Source organism: Schistocerca americana, chromosome 5 (genome assembly GCF_021461395.2).
Source record: "Schistocerca americana isolate TAMUIC-IGC-003095 chromosome 5, iqSchAmer2.1, whole genome shotgun sequence".
NCBI lineage: Eukaryota > Metazoa > Arthropoda > Insecta > Orthoptera > Acrididae > Schistocerca > Schistocerca americana.
This window is the reverse complement of record NC_060123.1, coordinates 461,239,550-461,257,701: the sequence shown is the minus strand read 5'-3', so window position 1 is coordinate 461,257,701 and position 18,152 is coordinate 461,239,550. Positions and strand designations below refer to the sequence as shown.

At 44.0% G+C, this 18,152-nt stretch overlaps 1 protein-coding gene across 1 annotated transcript in view; it reads right to left on the bottom strand.

The window, feature by feature from the left end:
• Positions 1–18,152, bottom strand: part of LOC124616432 — a 124,793-nt gene that overhangs the window by 104,883 nt on the left and 1,758 nt on the right. Inside the window, exons 2-3 of the mRNA XM_047144740.1 lie at positions 5,240–5,464; positions 31–139 (exon numbers count right to left, since the gene is read on the bottom strand). Of these exons, the coding sequence (XP_047000696.1) occupies positions 31–139; positions 5,240–5,464 (334 nt within the window). The remainder of the gene's footprint in view (positions 1–30; positions 140–5,239; positions 5,465–18,152) is intronic.

Here is an 18,152-nt window from a genome sequence, read left to right as displayed (position 1 = left end):
GCCCCCGCGCCTCCACCGGCTGCCAGCGACGGCCGCACCGCCTGCCCCCTGACGCCCGGCACCTCGTTGTCGACGTCGTCGTCATCGTCGTCCAGGGTGCTCGGCACCGGGATCACGCCCGGCTCCACGCTCGATAGGTCTGCAGGAACACCAGACAGCCACTTCTGTTGCAACATCTGACTGAGAGTCCACGGACTAGCTTAGCACCCACTGATTCTCTCACGTAAATTGCCTGCACAGAGTATTTTGTTTTTCATTAATCTAATTTTTATGTTGTTCACAAACTGCAATACCTTCTTAACTTCTCATGGTAATTAAGGCCATAGAAACATAGTCTCTTCTGAATGTGCTTCTGACCAAAAAGTGATTCTAGTAGCTGGAGTTCAAAGTTTTTGTTTATCATGCCTTTTGCGTTCTTGTGGAGATATTTACATGAAAACTTTTAGCTCCTAACACATATTTCTTTATATCTAACCGAGAAGTGAAATACCAATTTTTGTAGATTTACGTTTAAGACTTTTTAAAAATAAATCAATATTTTACTAAAAGTTTTCATCCCTTACTTCACCTCCTTAGGGACTGAATTGCCAAAAGCAGTGAAACACGTAGTTTTTGTTTGTAACAGAGAAGAGAAACACAAATCTTCATAGATTTGGCTTATAAAGCACTTTCTTAGTGAAATACTTTCGTAAAACTTTTCATCCCCTGTTTCACATACTCAGGGGGTTGAATTTCCAAAAATATTGAAACTCGTATTTTTTTTATTTCCAACCGAGAAGATAAACACAAAATTTTATAGAGGTAGCTTCAAAAATGCTTTAGTAATTTCTTCAATAATTATTTATTGTCAAAAAAATCTTTCAACTACTATTTACTCCCTTAGCAGCTGAATTTCAAAAAATGCTGAAACACGTAGTTTTTTCTGACTAAGAACCCAAATACCAGTTTTCGTACGTCTAGCTTCAAAATTGATTTAATATCTACATGTATTCAAAAAGCATCTCATCCCTTATTTCACCTCCTTACGAGTAGGATTTCGAATAATCTCTTCAAAATTCAGGTTTCTATCCTTAGCGGTTTGGGTTGGGCAATGATGAGTCAGTGTATGAGTCAGTCGAAATATTTCCTGCTACATATAGAGATAAAGAAACATCTGACAGATATAGGTGCATGCGGCAACATTGTTATACCAGATCATTTTGCATTGTGTGTTCAAACTACGAAGATTCTTAGACTCAAATAATGGCATTGAGACACTACGTGACATTGTTAAACAAAAAGTCAAACACTATCTGGTGAACAGGGTAGCATATGAGATATCTGGAAGGAAACTTCGAAAATATTTAGATACTAAGAGAAAGCCAGTTGTAAGTGACGATGTCGAAGCGAAAACTGTGAGTGAATGAATGAATATCACTGAGGAGTCAGCGAAGCCAGAATAGTTTCTATAGTGAGGACGGCCAGAACCAGTGGATATGTGAGCAACAATGTGGCAGCTATGGCAGAACCGGCAGATTGAATGGGAACGTATAGACGATTTATAGGATGACAGTTATTGAACTATATGAAAAAGAACGTACATTAGTTACGAACCACGGTGTTCACGCTCTTAACACAACATTTAATTTCGATATCCCTGGCATCATTGGGGATGGTGTGCGGCAGACTAATAGCGAAATTTTGCATGATCCGCTGGAGTGTCGGAACATCGATGCTATTGATGACCTCCTGAATGGGTGTTTTCAGCTCAGCAATGGTTTTGGGGTTATTCTGTACACCTTGTCTTTAATATAGCCCAACAAAATGGAGTCGCTTATGTTCAGATCCGGAGAATATGGTGGCCAATCGAGGCCCATGCCAGTGGCCTCTGGTTACCCCAGAGCCAGAGTGTGGTCCATAAAGTGCTCCTCCAGGATATCAACCACTCTCCTGCTTCGATGGGATCGAGCTCCGTCTTGCACGAACCACATCTTATCTAAATCAGTGTCACTTTGGATAATGGGGATAAGTCATCTTCCAAAACCTTTACGTACCATTCGCTAGTCACCGTGCCATCGCGTAATATCGCACCGAATATTCCGTGACTGGACATTGCGTACCACACAGTCACCCGGTGCGAGTGAAGAGACTTTTCGATCGCGAAACGCCGCTTCTCAGTCCCAAAAATGCGCCAGTTTTGCTTATTGACGAACACGTCCAAATGAAAGTGAGCTTCGTCGCTAAACCAAACAATGTATGTGCATAGTAATTCCCATCACGTCCCGCGGCAACCGTGCAGTTTGAACGTCCTACCGCGAACCGTTCAGAATTTATCAGTTCAATAATTGTCACCCAGTATGTCCGCTTCGCAGCAAATCCAGACTGCGGGGGATGTGGTTAATCCGCCATTCCATTGCTTGACTCCGCTGGGACTGTGGATGATGGCGCTAGCTCACCTATGGATCCATGTCAGGGCTGACACGCGGTGGGTTCACGACTGTTTGGGGAAGTTTGGCGATTCCTGGAGCTCTAGAGATTTGGCATGCTGCCACTGGCAATAGTGGACTCACTCTCATTGAGGTAAGTAACTGTAGCATGAGTCAAGGATGCAGAAACCTACACCAACAGCTTCCTTAGGAATATGACTTCCCTAATCCTGAAGTTTCTCAGTAGCTGAGATCAGGAACTGCCAGTAGGCCACCTTCTAGATTGCAGTGTCAATGATTAACAAATTTAGTATCGTGAATTGAGGGTTTTCGGTGTTCTTCCCCTTCCATTCAACATTTTTAAAATTTTCTATTTCCCTTATGATTAATTTCATTAATTATTAAAAATGGTTAAATTACAAATGTTGGAGTGAATGTTAATACAGCTTCATTCAACTTTCTGTAGCTATGTGGAAAAAAGACCCTCATTGGATTCCAGGTGGCGGGTATCAAAACTGTGAGCAATAATAAATAAATAAGGGTGCAATTCTTCAGTTCCTCCTGGCATATTTGTTGATCGAATAGTCCACGAGTGTTGAACACTATGAACCGCAGTACAATCGTGGACTGTTCAAACAGATAAATAAGGAGACCGTAAGAGTGCTGAAATCTTTTTCCGGCGGTCAGACCCATTTCGTCCACAGTAGACAGTTTTATTTATTGGGAAACTTGAATTTAGTGTTCATTTTTTTTTTTCATCACCAGTAAGTTTTATGTCAGTAACAACTTTCAAATGCAGATGTATTATCACGCTGGAGAGATCCGAATGACCACGCATGTTAAATAGGCTTCCTTCCGAAATGGCTCAATACAGCTGATTTTTCCAAATATTTTCCTTATGTTCAAAAATGGTTCAAATGGCTCTGAGTACTATGGGACTTAACTTCTGAGGTCATCACTCCCCTAGAACTTAGAACTACTTAAACCTAACTAACCTAAGGACATCACACACATCCATGCTCGAGGCAGGATTCGAACCTGCGACCGTAGCGGTCGCGCGGTTCCAGACTGAAGCGCCTAGAACCGCTCGGCCACTTCGGCCGGCCTTCCTTATGTTTGAGTAACTTTTGAAGGTCTACAGGAATTCGATGGGGCAGCTGTTTAAGCTCTTGTCATCTAGGCCTCATTCTCAACCTCAAGAACTGTTTCCATGACTCCAAAGTTTGTCTGATAGGGACAAGAAGGTGAAAGTCGGCCTTTCTCGCCAGCAACACCATTAGATAAACACTGCACATAGGGGAAATCATTATGCATCTCCTCCTGCAGTTCTGTGGAGGACGTACGTCCCATTCAGTCCAACGCACTGCATAGCATTACAACTGGGAATCATCGGACATGTTCGACTCTGATGCCGTCTGAGCTACGCCATCGCTTCGTATTGTCACGCTCCCGGATTCCTTATGGCTCCAAAATTCAGATGTCGTGCTGCACCAAGGCAAAACAGTTAATGCCGGCAGTAACAATATTACTGTAGTAGAATGTCAGAGACAGTACACCGACGATCAACAGCTACATTCAATTAAGAATGAAATCGCAAACTGCGATTATGGTTCCGCATCAGATGAAAAATATTTCAGAACAAATGAAAAACTGTGCCAGATAGAGAGACGAAGTATTCTACACCTGACGCGGAACCATACTCGCAGTTTGCGAGCTCATCCTCAATACCCATATTATTGTCTACCATCTGGATCTGAGATACAACACCGGAGCTGTCTAATCCATTTTTTACTTTTAAGAGAAGAGTCGTAGCTGCCCCTTGTTTGTTAGAGGGCCCGCGCAACAGACAAGCAAGGTGGGCTGCCGGCCTCCCTTCAAGAGCTCAGATCGAAACATCGCCAGTGGATGTAAACAACAACGCATTTTTCGCATAGACACGCAACTACTTCGTAAAAAGCCATGTGACAGAGATTCACCAGTTGGAACTAATGTAGCTCTCCGCCGAGTTGGCGTTATAAGCACACTAGCTGAGTCAGACTGGCAGTGTATACCTACATCTAGGACAGCTCCAGCCAATACCTATGCCGGGTCTAGCATAGTAGACACTCGCCATAACCTTTAGTAAGAAGTTGAATCTTTGTAGAGTAGTATTTTGGTTATTCTTTTTCTTTTCATTGTCTTGTACTCTTATTTGGTTTTTGCCACCACAAGAATTGTTGTGCTTCCTGTTGTTCTTGCGTTTGGAAATTAGTGTACGCCAAGAAGGAGCTTTAGTTATAATAAAACGCATTCAGACTTGATCGTTAGTTCTTTCGTGCCGATCACAGGACCCCACATAAAGCCTAGTTTAATGGCGATGGGCAGTACAGTCGCTAGCTATTTTTAAATATCTTCAACATTTCGCGTCCCTGTCAGCAACTGTGTAAATATTAATTTAAATTTTAATAATTAACAGCCTCATTTGCAGCGTTTACCTAGAATTTACCTATGTTTCACTCGGAAAAACCCAACCTTCTTCAGAATAACAGTAACTACCGTTTGTTCACAGTGTACTGGAACAATACAGCACTCGTGGCTCCCACATCGGAGTCGCGAAATGGGGCCGAGGCAGTTCCAGATAAGTTTTACAGTCTGAGGATTTGTAGTATTAGCTTGACGATGGCCACTATGGACAAACGGTAGTTACTGTTATTCTGAAGAAGGTTGGGTTATCCCGACTGAAACCTTGCTAAATTCTGGGTAAACGAGGCAACTGAGGTTGTTAATTATTAAAATTAAAATTAATACTATCTATTCCGCCAGATAAAGCGGCACCGGAGGTAGAACACCCTTACCGTCTTGCGAGTAGTTGGCTAGGTCGGGGTAGTCGTAGCCGGAGTAGTAATCCACGGAGTCGGGGTCCTCCGAGTCTGCAGTGCTGCTGCCGTTGCCGGTTGCGTGGGCGGCGCTGTCGCCAGGAGTCGGCGTCGGCGTCGGCGTCGGCGTCGGCGTCGTCAGGGCTGTCGGCGCTTCCGGCGAGACCGTTGCCGTCAGGTTGGCTCTCTCCGTGTGCGCCCCTGCTGTTGACACAGAGACACCTCGTCACTCTCACCAACACTGTACTACAGGTGATCACACCAAAGAGTGCAGGCTTCGTTAATAGGCAGGCCTGGAAGAAGTACAGACACTGCAGAAAACCAAATTTTGTACAACCGCTGACCATTAAAACTGAAATGTCAAGAAAGTTGCAAATAACGCTGTTTTACTTATTTTTGTATGCATTATGCTAGGAAGCATACAAGAGTGAATTTGTGCAGTACAGGATTCGAAATTTAACACGCAGGGCTTCCGCCTCTGTCAACATCACGATTGAGCATCGGGTCTAACTCATCTACGATCCCAGATACATGTATGCCAGATGCTTCCTCAAGTATTCATCAGACTATCAATCTTAGTGGCTGATATTAGTTGATTTATCAGTATCTCGGCAGTAACAAATAAGTACGAAAAGGACGCACGCAGAATTGCTGTTTTCGGGAGTCTTGGAGCCCGGTTCTTATTTCAGCATGGGACAAAAAGTTTTTGGTGTAGCCAGGACCAGCGGCCATTAGTAGAGCCCTTTTAACGTCTGTCTAACTGTAGCTATGTTCCAGTATATTGAACAAGGTTTGAACGTCAAACCAGAGCTGGCACCGAAGCAAATTGTGTGAATCGACTAATTCTTTCTGAAAAAAAGATTTTAATTTAACTGAAATTAATATCAGCTAATGGCACCATTTGCATATGCATCGTTCAGATTTCACCTGTAAAAGCAATCACACTCGATCGATTTTACGTGCAAAAAGGTCACCCTTAAATAACTCCACACTGCAGCGACACTAATGGTCTGAAAAGTGTGAGAAACGGGCTGGAGAGCGGCGTGTTGACCATATGCCCCTCCATACCGAATCCACATGACGCCTCAAGACGCAGAACTACAAGGCGGCCTTAAAAACCGGGCCAGGAGTTCGTTTTTCAATTGTGTGTCTACAAATGTTATTTTCACTTACTTCGAACGGCGATTTCGTGTGACGTTTGCGGTTTTTACCTATTCTTACAAATTTTGCATAGAATGATCCGCTGTTAATAACTAGAATGACATATATTACGCACAGTGTGGTCCCAGCATATTTAATTCACGCCATTTTAGATTCAGTGGTTGATGTCTACCACCTCAGAAATCTAAGGGAGGGTAGTTTCATCGCCAGCACGTTCGTCCGATATGTCGTTTGACAATTACCTGTTAGAACACTTAAAGGAATTAATTGTTGCAATGCGTATACCATATGCGTATTACGCAAGAATGGATCACGCATGCAGTGTAAGAACTGCCGAGGAATATCTCTGCTGAGCATCGTTTACAAAATCCTTTCTACTGCTATAACAAAGAGAGTAAGTAGAAGAGCGGCAAGGATTCTGGGCGAGTACCAGGCAGGCTTCAGATCTGGAAGTTCTACAGCTGACCATGTCTTTACAGTAGGTATGATGCTGGGGAAGACCTGCGAATATAATGTACGATTAGAACATCTCTTTGTAGAGTTTAAACAGGCCTATGACAGAGTTAAAAGATCAGCACTGTAGGAAACAATTGAGACATTCAAATTTCCTAAGAAGTTAATAAAATTAACTAAGATGACCCTGGAAAACAGCAGACGCCAGGTTAAAGTTCAGGAATGTCTTTCGAGATCGTTTCCAACGCAAGAAGTCCTAAGACAGGGAGACCCATTATCCCCACTACTATTCAACCTGATATTAGAGAATGCAGTAGCATCAATAACCTCAAACCAAGGAGGTAATATTTACAATAGACTTCTTCAAATATTAGCCTAAGAAGATGATGTGGTAATAAGTGCAAGTACAGAGGCGCTTAGATCAGCTTTCAAAGAGTTTGAAGACGCTGCCAAGAGCCTTGGTCTAGAAATTAGTGAGACAGAATCTACGTACATGGTAATTGAGGGAGTTAGAAGAAACATAGATGATCTCCAGTTAGAATGGTACAGCTTCGAAAAAGTAGACAGTTTTAAATATCTTGGCTCAATAATAATATCAAAAAACAAAGTGGAGGCAGGTATAGCAAACCGACTTAAAGCTGCCAACATACCATGTAAACCACTCCATGCTCAAAAGTAAGAACCCAAGTAGGAAATTAAAGCTGACACTTTAAAAAACAATCATCAGACCAATTCTTATCTACGGCAGTGAGGCATGGGTACTGACAGAGGCTTTGGAGAATAAGCTAAATATCTGGGAAAGGGAATTGCTGAGGAAGAGAATCAGGAGTAATGAAGAAATAGGGTCTCTGTACAAAGAAACTGGTTTGGTAACCTCAGTCAAAGTGGGAAGGCTAAGATGGTTAGGACATATTCAGCGGATGACAGAAGAAAGGCTCCCAAAGAAGCTAATGATGGTACATTCTGGAGGTTGAAGAAGGAGAGGACGACCACGTCTGAAATGCCTGGAAGATCTGGAAGCCGACCTGAGAGCAGTGGGAGTGAGGAGGTTGCGCAGGCGTGCTGAAGACGGAGACGACTGGAAATCTGCGATTGAGGAGGCAAAGGCCCTCACAGGACCGTAGTGCCATGGAGTAAGTAAGTAAGTAAATGCGTATTCCAAAGGTAAATGCTCATCTTCAGAAAACTTTACAGGTCCTTTCGCAGCCTCTGATAGGATACGACAGTCTATGATCGCTTTATACCACGTGCATGTAGACACAAGTGGAGTAAATTCAAAAATTTATATTAGTTGATCAAATTATGAACATTCCTATGAACTTACTGTTGTAGCAGGCATAAAATGTGTCGTCGTATAGCTTAAAAAGGAAGCATTTCTCTACCTACAGTCAGTTCCACAAGAAAGCGTACGCCGTAGTTTTAAAATAACGTCCGCAGTGACATCTCTGGCAGTGGTCTCGAATCCGCAATCAATGCGCTTTTGCGCAGTGTATAGATAAACCAGTGTGAGAGTTTAATGTTTTGTTTTGTCGGTGGCAGTTTAAAATGAGGGCAAAATATCTTACGCGTCACGAGGAACTGTTCATTATAAATCATACAAAGGGACCAAAGCATACATATGGAGCTGCTGCTAAAACTCTTAGAAAATCAAAGACACTCGTAGCGAAGAGGTGCAGCCGATATTTAGAGGTTGGAAACGTGGATGATTTCTCGGAGAGAGAGCTAAGGTGCCAAGCTGTTACCGATAATGGCGACGATTGGATTAACTATTAATTAATTGTCAATTAGTACTAATAATAAGATGCATTTTCGTGTAAACATACCCTATGTAATCAAAAGTATCCGGACACCCCCCAAAACATACGTTTTTCATATTACGTGCATTGTGCTGCCACCTACTGCCACGTACATGACCAGGTGATTGGGTGCCACTTGTGTCGTACGTCTGTACGCGAAATTTCCACACCCCTAAACATCTCTAGGTCCACTGTTTCCGATGTAATAATGAAGTAGAAACACGAAGGGACACCTACAGCATAAAAGCGTACAGGCCTACCTCGTCTGTTGACTGACAGAGACTGCCGACAGTTGAAGAGGGTCGTAACTTGTAATAGGCAGACATCTATCCAGACCATCACACAGGAATTCCAAACTGCATCAGGATCCACTGCAAGTACTATGACAGTTAGGCAGGAGGTAGGAAAACTTGGATATCATGGCCGAGCGGCTGCTCATAAGCCACACACCACGCCGGCAAATGCCAAACGACGCCTCGCTTGGTGTAAGGAGCGTAAACATTGGATGACTGAACAATGCAAAAACGTTGTCTGTAGTCATGAATCACGGTACACATTGTGGTTATCCGATGGCAGGCTATGGGTATGGCGAATGTTCAAATGGGTCTGAGCACTATGCGACTCAACTTCTGAGGTCATAAGTCCCCTAGAACTTAGAACTACTTAAACCTAACTAACCTAAGGACATCACACACATCCATGCCCGAGGCAGGATTCGAAACTGCGACCGTAGCGGTCGCGCGGTTCCGGACTGTAGCGTATGGCGGATGTCCGGTGAACGTCATCTGACAGCGTGTATAGTGCTGACAGTAAAATTCAGAGGCGGTGGTCTTAAGGTGTGGTCGTGTTTTCCATGGAGGGAGCTTGCACCCGTTGTTGCTTTGCGTGGCACTAGCACAGCTCAGGCCTACATTGGTGCTTTAAGCACGTTATTGCTTCCCACTGTTGAAGAGCAATTTGGGGACGTCGATTGCATCTTTCAACACGATCGACCACCTGTCATAATTCACGGCCTGTGACTGAGTGGTTACACGGCAATAACATTCCTGTAATGGACTGACCTGCACGGAGTCCTGACCTTAATCCTACAGAACACCTTTGGGATCTTTTGGAACGCCGGCTTCGTGCCACGACATCGATAGCTCTCCTCAGTGCAGCACTCCGCGAAGGATGAGCTGCCTTTCCCCAAGAAACCTTCCAGCACATGATTGAACGTATGCCTGGGAGAGTGGAAGTAGTCATCAAGACTAAGGTCGCCTGAAGATCATGTGCGACCGAAAGGGCATCATGTGGTAGCGAGTCTTCCGATGACAAGACACAATGATTTGGTCAACAAAGAACAAGTGCAGGTTAATATAGTGAGCAGTGCTAATTAGTCTAAAGATCCATCTTTCCAGAGAGGTTTGGGAGTGGACCCCATAAAGGTACCGGTATACCGAAACCTAGAACGCGCCTTACAATTAGCACGCCTGGAGGAGCCGGCTGTCCTCACTATAGCTCTGAGACGTGTGGTGCGTGTTGGTCATGGGTATGGTAGCGACGTCACCTTCTCGGTGTTGGAGGCTGTGGATAGGATACAGCTTAAGACAGTGAGTCTCCCCAAAGACTTCGGGGCCCTGCGAGACTTAGTCATAAAAGTTTTTGAAAGACGGAATGAAAAATTTGATTTGGATGAACTGCACAATCAATCAGTTATTACAAATGGGAGGATTGCGCATGACTAGAATAAGAATTGGCCGGAATCTCACATTCGAACATACTTCCCACGAGCACGATAAACATAGGACAAATAAACGCGCATAATAATAAGCTAGTAACGCAGGAACTCCGAAGGGTGGAAGAGAGGAGTCTGAATGTGCTCTGTCTTCAGGAGCCATACTCCCGAGCTGGACGAATCCCCTTCGCAACAGCCATCTGATAGGTAATCCACAGTGAAGTGGAACCAAGACTGCAGTCGTGATCACAAACAGGGCGCTGAGAGCTACGGTTTTTGCACAGTTTTCTGATAACCACTGCAGCGTCGTGGAAATACAGTCACCTGTTGGATTTCAGTACACTATTAATATGTACTTTCAGTATGGGAGAGGAATTGACGAATTCCTGGACAAATTAACCCTTGTTGCCACGGTGTTGTAGGGGCGCAAATTTATCGTCACAACGGATAGAAACGCGAAGTATCCCCTATGGTTCAGTGGCACCCGAGATGAAAGAGGAGGAACAGCTGAAGAGACTACCATGGCTTTGCAACTAATGGTCGCCAATAAACAACGTCCCCCCCCCCCCCCTACCTACACAGGTGTTTGGGGCGAGGGCACAAATATTGAAGTTACCTTGGTGACGCCAAATCTCGTAACCAAGGCAGCAGATTGGACGGTCTGGGATCAAATCACCACAAGCGACCACAATCTAGTAACATTCGCATTGGGAGATAGGGTGTGCGACTGTGACATGGGGTGGCAAATACAGTTCAGCTACAACAGAACTGATTGGGATCGCATGGCGAGGGAGTGCGACATACCTACATTGCTGAAAGGTGACGAGAATGTGGAGAAATATGCCGAGGAGCTGGTGAAAGCAATCATCAGGGCGGTGAAGGCAGCTGTACCAACCAGGAGGAGAGCCCTTGCGGCTTCTCCGTCACCATGGTCGGCCGAACTGGGACAGATGCGCCAGTATCTAAGGAGGGCAGGGAGGGACTACCAGCGAAGTGTCGTCTGGGAGGAAAAGCAACGTTGGCTGCATATATACAGGGAGGCAAAAGAACAGTTTCAGCAGGAGCTAAGGGCAGTCAGGTTGAGAAGTTGGGAAAATATGTACAAAGCCAATTGGATACGGACCCATGGGGCGTCCTATACAAGCTAGTACGCGAAAAGATCAGATCACCTATGAAGTTGTCTGCCGTCAGGGACGGGGCCCGGATGACGGAAACTTGGCAGGAGACTACTGAGGTCCTCCTCCTGGTCCTGTTGCCTGACGATAGAGAAGAAGATGATTCAGAAGTACAACGACGAATCAGAAGAGAAGACCAACAGGATTATGGAAATAATGGCATGGTTTATCACTTCTCTGAAGAGGAGGTCGGTTCCCAAATAAAGGCCCTGAAGAAGGTCAAAGCTCCTGGTCCAGACGGCATCACAGCGGAGGTGGTGCTATCCCTTGCCCCCCAACTGGTGGCGCCCCTCACTAAGTTATACAATGAGTGTCCACGGCTCAAAAATTTCCCCTCTATATGGAAAAAGTCAAATTTAGTAATAATCTAGAAAGGTCCAGATAAAGACCCAAAAGAAGCAAAGTCATACAGGCCTGTCTGCTTACTGTACCTGCTGTGGAAACTTTTTGAGAGTCTGTTAGCAGACAGACTGGCAGCACACCGCGTATCGTGTGGGATGCGTGACAGACAGTTCGGTTTTCGGAAGGGGAGATCGGCGTTTGACGCATCGCCCTGGCAGCAGAGACTCTGCCCCGCACAAGTACATTGTCGGCATCATGGTGGACATCAGTGGCGCCTTCGACAACCTGTGGTGGCCTTCGCTCTTGTCCTGCTTGTGGGAGAATGAGTGTCCAGGGCCGCTATATGGCTGTCTTAGGAGCTATTGTGAGGAGAGGGAGGTCTGGCTATCGTCCCCTAGCGGGAAAATCAGCAAAAAGATAACAAAAGGGTGTCCACAGGGCTCTGTCCTGGGGCCACTCTTTTGGGACATAAATATGGATGTGATGTGCTAGAGATCAAAGCCTACGCAGACGACCTCCTCCTGCTGGCTGGTGGTCGTAGCCGTGAGGACATAGAACCGAAAGTCGAAAGGGCTACATCCATCTTGACTGTTTGGGGCAGCGCTACAAAAATGACAATATCACCTAGCAAATCTACGCAAGGAACAACTCTTAAGGAACCCGACAGTAAGAATAGACGGCTCACCAGTTCTTCGGCGCCGCAAGGCAAGTTGGAACTATACATCACACATTGACACTGTATCACAAAGAACCCCGGAAACACCTAATAACTTGATTGGGATTGGACATAAGCGTTTCCACTTGCCACCAGACAATAAAATTAGACCATAATAGTATTCTAACATCAATCGTGGGTTACTGGTCAGGAGTCTGGGCACATAGGCTCACGAGGGTCATGTCTGCCATCGCCGTAAGAAGAGTGCAGCGAAATATGCTCCTGCGTTCCGTAAGGGCATACAGGAAAAGGCCTGGGGGAGCACTGCTTGTACTAATGGGACTTTGTCCTCTTAACATAAAAATCAGAGAACAAGCGGCATGGTACTGGGTCAAAAAGGGTAAAAGGGACAAAATAATTGAAATAATGGGGATTCACATAGGGGCAAACATGGAATTAAACGCAGGGGGGAGGAGTTATGGCAGGAACAGTGGGATACGACGATAGAGGTCGTAGAACACACGAGCTGCTGCCCAACATCAAGGAGTTCTTTACAGCTCAGATACTTCAAGCCATCAGAGGACTGCTGCACTTCCTTACTGGACATGGACCCTACCCGGCATAACAATACCGGTTTGGGAAGCGGGCTACACCAACGTGTGACTGTGGGGCCGAACAGGGTACACCAGACCATGTGGTGTATGAGTGCCCCCTCTTCGAGGACATAGAAGATCAGCTAAGACAACAACTACCAAATCGCGACACATACCACCGGCTCAGGCAAGATGACCATTTTCAAATCTTAAATAAACTTGCTAGTGAAATATCGGGCAAAGTTTTAAAGGACTTTCTAAGGAACAATCAACGATAAATAAAACCCGATTTAGACACCGTGCACCTGTCCCGTTACGGCAAGGCGTGAACTTGGCCAGCCGCTTCGCGGCTGGAATCCGCCACGTCTCGGACTAGAGGGAGGGTGCACATTCCAACAGATCAAGATATGCACTGGAAATGACAGTAGGAATTAGAATTAGATGCAGGATAACACAGGAATACCTTACTAGCTTAGAATTGCAGCGATTCAAATATTATGGTCCAGCCTGGTGACAGGGGCAGACCCACTTCGATTAGCTCGGTGGGTGCGGCCGATAACGTAGATTTATAATACGCTGGCACACCTGTAACGCTGCAGGAAGTGTAGATTGGTGTAGTGTACAAATGGCTCTGAGCACTATGGGACTTAACATCTGAGGCCATCAGTCCCCTAGAACTTAGAACTACGTAAACCTAACCAACCTAAGGACATCCACACATCAATGCCCGAGGCAGGATTCGAACCTGCGACCGTAGTGGTCGCGCGGTTCCAGACTGAAGCGCCTAGAACTGCTCCGCCACCCCGGCCGAAAGTGTAGTGTAGATTTATTAGTAGGGAAAGTACCAGATATGGGAAAATACCAGCAGTGATGTAACTCTAGTAACATAGCAATAAAAAGAAACATGTAGAATAAGATACCAGTAGAATTAGCAATGCCCATAGTGGAATTAGAAATAGCACTAACACTCCTGTAGCAACAAAATAAGATGATCTGCAATATTTGTAACATAAGTATAAACTAGGACACACTAATGTATTAGGTGGTGAGTTACACATGTATCATGTTGTTGATGAATAAAGGAATTAAAAAAAATAGGGTGGGACAACTTCATAAAGAGTTCCAGCATTACCGATGGAGGGCGCCACGAACACGTAAGACATTTTCAGCCAGGTGCCCCGATACTTTTGATCACGTAGTGTCTTTAATTTCGTGCAGATAAAGGCGTACACTTTCTTGTGGAATAATTTTGCCTAGTTTCTTTGTGACGACCTACCTCTTAAATTTGATTGTGTATTTTTGTACAACTTGTATGAGCCATCTTTTATTCGGTGATAGACGGGACGAGGACAACCATTAACTACACACTAGCAGATGGACACTGAAACCATCTTACCTCTCCAAGGCGGCCCTCTTATCGAAAAATTCCGGATTTCATTCAAGCTACAATTTGCAGTTGTTGTGGGGAGAGCCGCAGCTGCGCGGAAGAGCATTGTGCGCCACAAGACCGCGAGGCCTTACATTTCGCTACCAAAGGCATGCAATTTCAGCCCGCTGCCGCCGGACCCTCAGCAATTTGAGCAGGCACGCCAGAGGTAGAGAAGGAGACTACTGCAGGACTCCTCTACATCACTTAAAGTTGAGGGTCAGATGCAAAACGTCGTCAGACTACAACATCGTAATTACGAGCATTCTGTTATTGAGCCAGCCTAGTACAAACAACGACATTACTGTTAATCTTCACGTTCCCACGCCTTATTATTTGATACATAAGATTGCAGGCATTCACCTGTCACCAGACTTTGTCATCTCCTTTGTCTCCTGCTGTAAATCGTCATAATTTTTGGCTTATCAGTGTATAGTGGGTATCAATGAAGTAAAATGGAAAGAAATCCAGGATTTCTGGTCAGATGAGTAGGGGGTAATAACAACAACAATAGAAAACCGTATAATGGAAGTCGGAGTCGTAATGAACAGGAAGGTGAAGCTACTGTGAATTTTCAGTAGTATGGTTGTTCTAATGAGAATCGATAGGAAACCAGCACAAAAACGAGAGTTCAGGTATACATGCCGACGTCGAAAGCCGAGGATGAAGACGTAGAGAAAATTGAGGATATTCAGTATGAAAAGGGTGACGAAAATCTTAAAATCATGGGGGACTGGAATGCAGTTTTATGAGAAGGAGTAAAAGAAAGGGTCACGGGAAAATATGGGCTTGGTAGTACAAATGAGAGAGGAGAAAGACTAGTAGGGTTCTGCAATACATTTCGGCTAGTAACAGCGAATATTCTGTTCAGTATCATAAGACGAGGAAGTAAACTTGGAAAAGACAGTGAGATACGAGAAGACTTCAGTTACATTACATAATGGTCAGATAGAGATTCCGAAATCAGATACTGCATTGTAAGACGCACGAAGGTGCAGATATAGACTCAAATCACAATACAGTAGTGATGGAGAGTAGGCTGAAGTTTAAGAGACTAGTCAGGAAGAACTAATACGCAAGGAAGTACGATGGGGAAGTGCTAAGGAACGAAGAGATGAGCTTGAAGTTTTCTAAGGCTATAGGTACTGTGACAAGCAATAGATCAGTGGGCAGTTCAGCTGAACAGGAATGAACCACTCTAAAAAGGGTAATCACAAATGTTGGAAAAAAAAACATATGTGCAAAGAAGGTAACTGCGGAGAAACCATGAATAATAGAGAAAATAATTCAGTTGATAGATGAAAGAGGGAAGTGCAAAAATGTCCAGGGAAATTCAGGTATACAGAAATACAAGTTGCTCAAGAATGAAACGAATAGGAAATGCAGGGAACCTAAGCAGCATGAAAAATGTGATGAAATAGGAAAAGAGATGATTGTCGGAAGGACTGACTCAGCATATAGATAATTCAAAACAACCTCCGGTGAAATTAAATTATCGTCGGAAGGACTGACTCAACATATAGTTAATTCCAAACAACCTCCTCTGAAATTAAAACCTGGGGTGTAACATTAAGAGTGCAATGAGCATTCCACTGTTACATGCAGCGGAGAGAGCGGTAGATTGAAGATCTCTATGAAGGGAAATATTTAAATGTGTGTGAAATCTTATGGGACTTAATTGCTAAGGTCATCAGTCCCTAAACGTACGCACTACTTAACCTAAATTATCTTAAGGACAAACACACAAACCCATGCCCGAGGGGGGACTCGAACCTCCGCCGGGACCATGAAGGGAAATATTTGTTTGGTGTGAGAGTAGATAAAGGAGTCGATATAGAACAGGTAAGGGAACCAGTATTAGAATTTGAACGAGCTTTGGAAGATTTAAGATCAAATAATGCAGAAGGGATAGATAACAGTCCACCATAATTTCTAAAATCATTGGGATTTTGTTGCAACAAAACGATTACCCATGTTGGCGTATAGAACGCATGAGTCTGGCGATGTACCAGCTGACTTCCGGAAGAATATCATCCACACAGTTCCGAAGATTGCAAGAGCTGACAGGTGTGAAAATTATCGCACCATCAGCTTGACAACTCATGCATCCAAGTTGCTGACAAGACTAAAATATAGAAGAATGGAAAGGAAAAATGGGAATTTGTTAGATGACGATTAGTTTGCCTTTAAGAAAGGTAAAGGCACCAGAGAGGCAGTTCTGACGTTATGGTTGATAATGGAAGCGAGACTAAAGAAGAACCAAGATACATTCATAGAATTTGTCGATTTGGAAAAAAGCGTTAGACAATGTAGAATCGTGCAAGACGTTCGAAATTCAGCGGAAAATAAGGATAACCTATAGGGAGAGATGCGTAATACGGAACAAGAGTGAATAATAAGAGTGGAAGACCAAGAACGAAGTGCTCGGATAAAAAAGGGTATTAGGCAGGGATGTAGTCTTTCGTCCTCACTGTTCAATCTATACATCGAATTAGGCAGTGATGAAAATAAAAGAAAGGTTCAAGAGTGGAATGAAAATTCAGGGTGAAAGGGTATCAATGATAAGATTCGCTGATGGCATTGCTATCCTCAGTGAAAGTGAAGAATAATTTCATGATCTACTGAATGGAATGATCAGTCTAATGAATACAGATTATGGATTGGGTCTAAAATGAAGAAAGACGAAAGTAATGACAATCAGCAGAAATGACAACAGTGAGAAACTTAACATCAGGATTGATAGTCTCGAGGTAGATGAAGTTAAGGAGTTCTGCTACAGAGGCAGCGAAACACCAATAACGGACGGACCGACGATGGCTTAAAGAGCTGACTAGCACTGTCAAAAAGGAAATTCCTGGAGAAAAGGAATCTACTACTATCGAAAATTGATGTTAACTTGAGGAAGTAATTTCTGAAAATGCGTTATACGGTAAAGCAACATGCAAGGTGGGAAATCCGGAACATAAGAGAATCGAAGCATTTGAGATATGTCTTTTCAGAGGAATGTCGAAAACTAGGTGGACTGATAAGATACGGAATGAGGCGGTTCTGCGGAGAATCGGAGAAGAAAGGAATATATGTGAAACTCAGACAAGAAGAAGGAACAGGATGATTGGACATCTGTTAAGACGTCATGGAATAATTTACATTGTACTAGAATGAGCTGTAGATTGCAAAAACTGTAGAGGAAGACATTGATTGGAATACAACTGGCAAATAATTGAGGACGTATATTGCACGTGCTACTCCTAGATGAAGAGGTTGGTACGGGATAACAATTCGTGACTGGCCGCAACAATGAAGTCAGAAGACATGACTACAAAAGTCCGTAGTTGTCGTGTGGCAAGTTGCGTGTTTACTGATGACTCTCAGGAGCGTGGATGTTTCTGCCGTGAGTGAGAGCAATTCAGTTGTTACGTACTCGTGCGCGTGATTAATTGTATCAATGCTAAAGTGTTTTGTTTAACTAAGCCGTGAGTGTGACTGCTGCAAATTCATTCTGTTACTCGCCCTGAGTGAATAATTAATTATTGGTGTTATTGTATAAGAATTTATTAAAATACATGCGTAGTTAGTC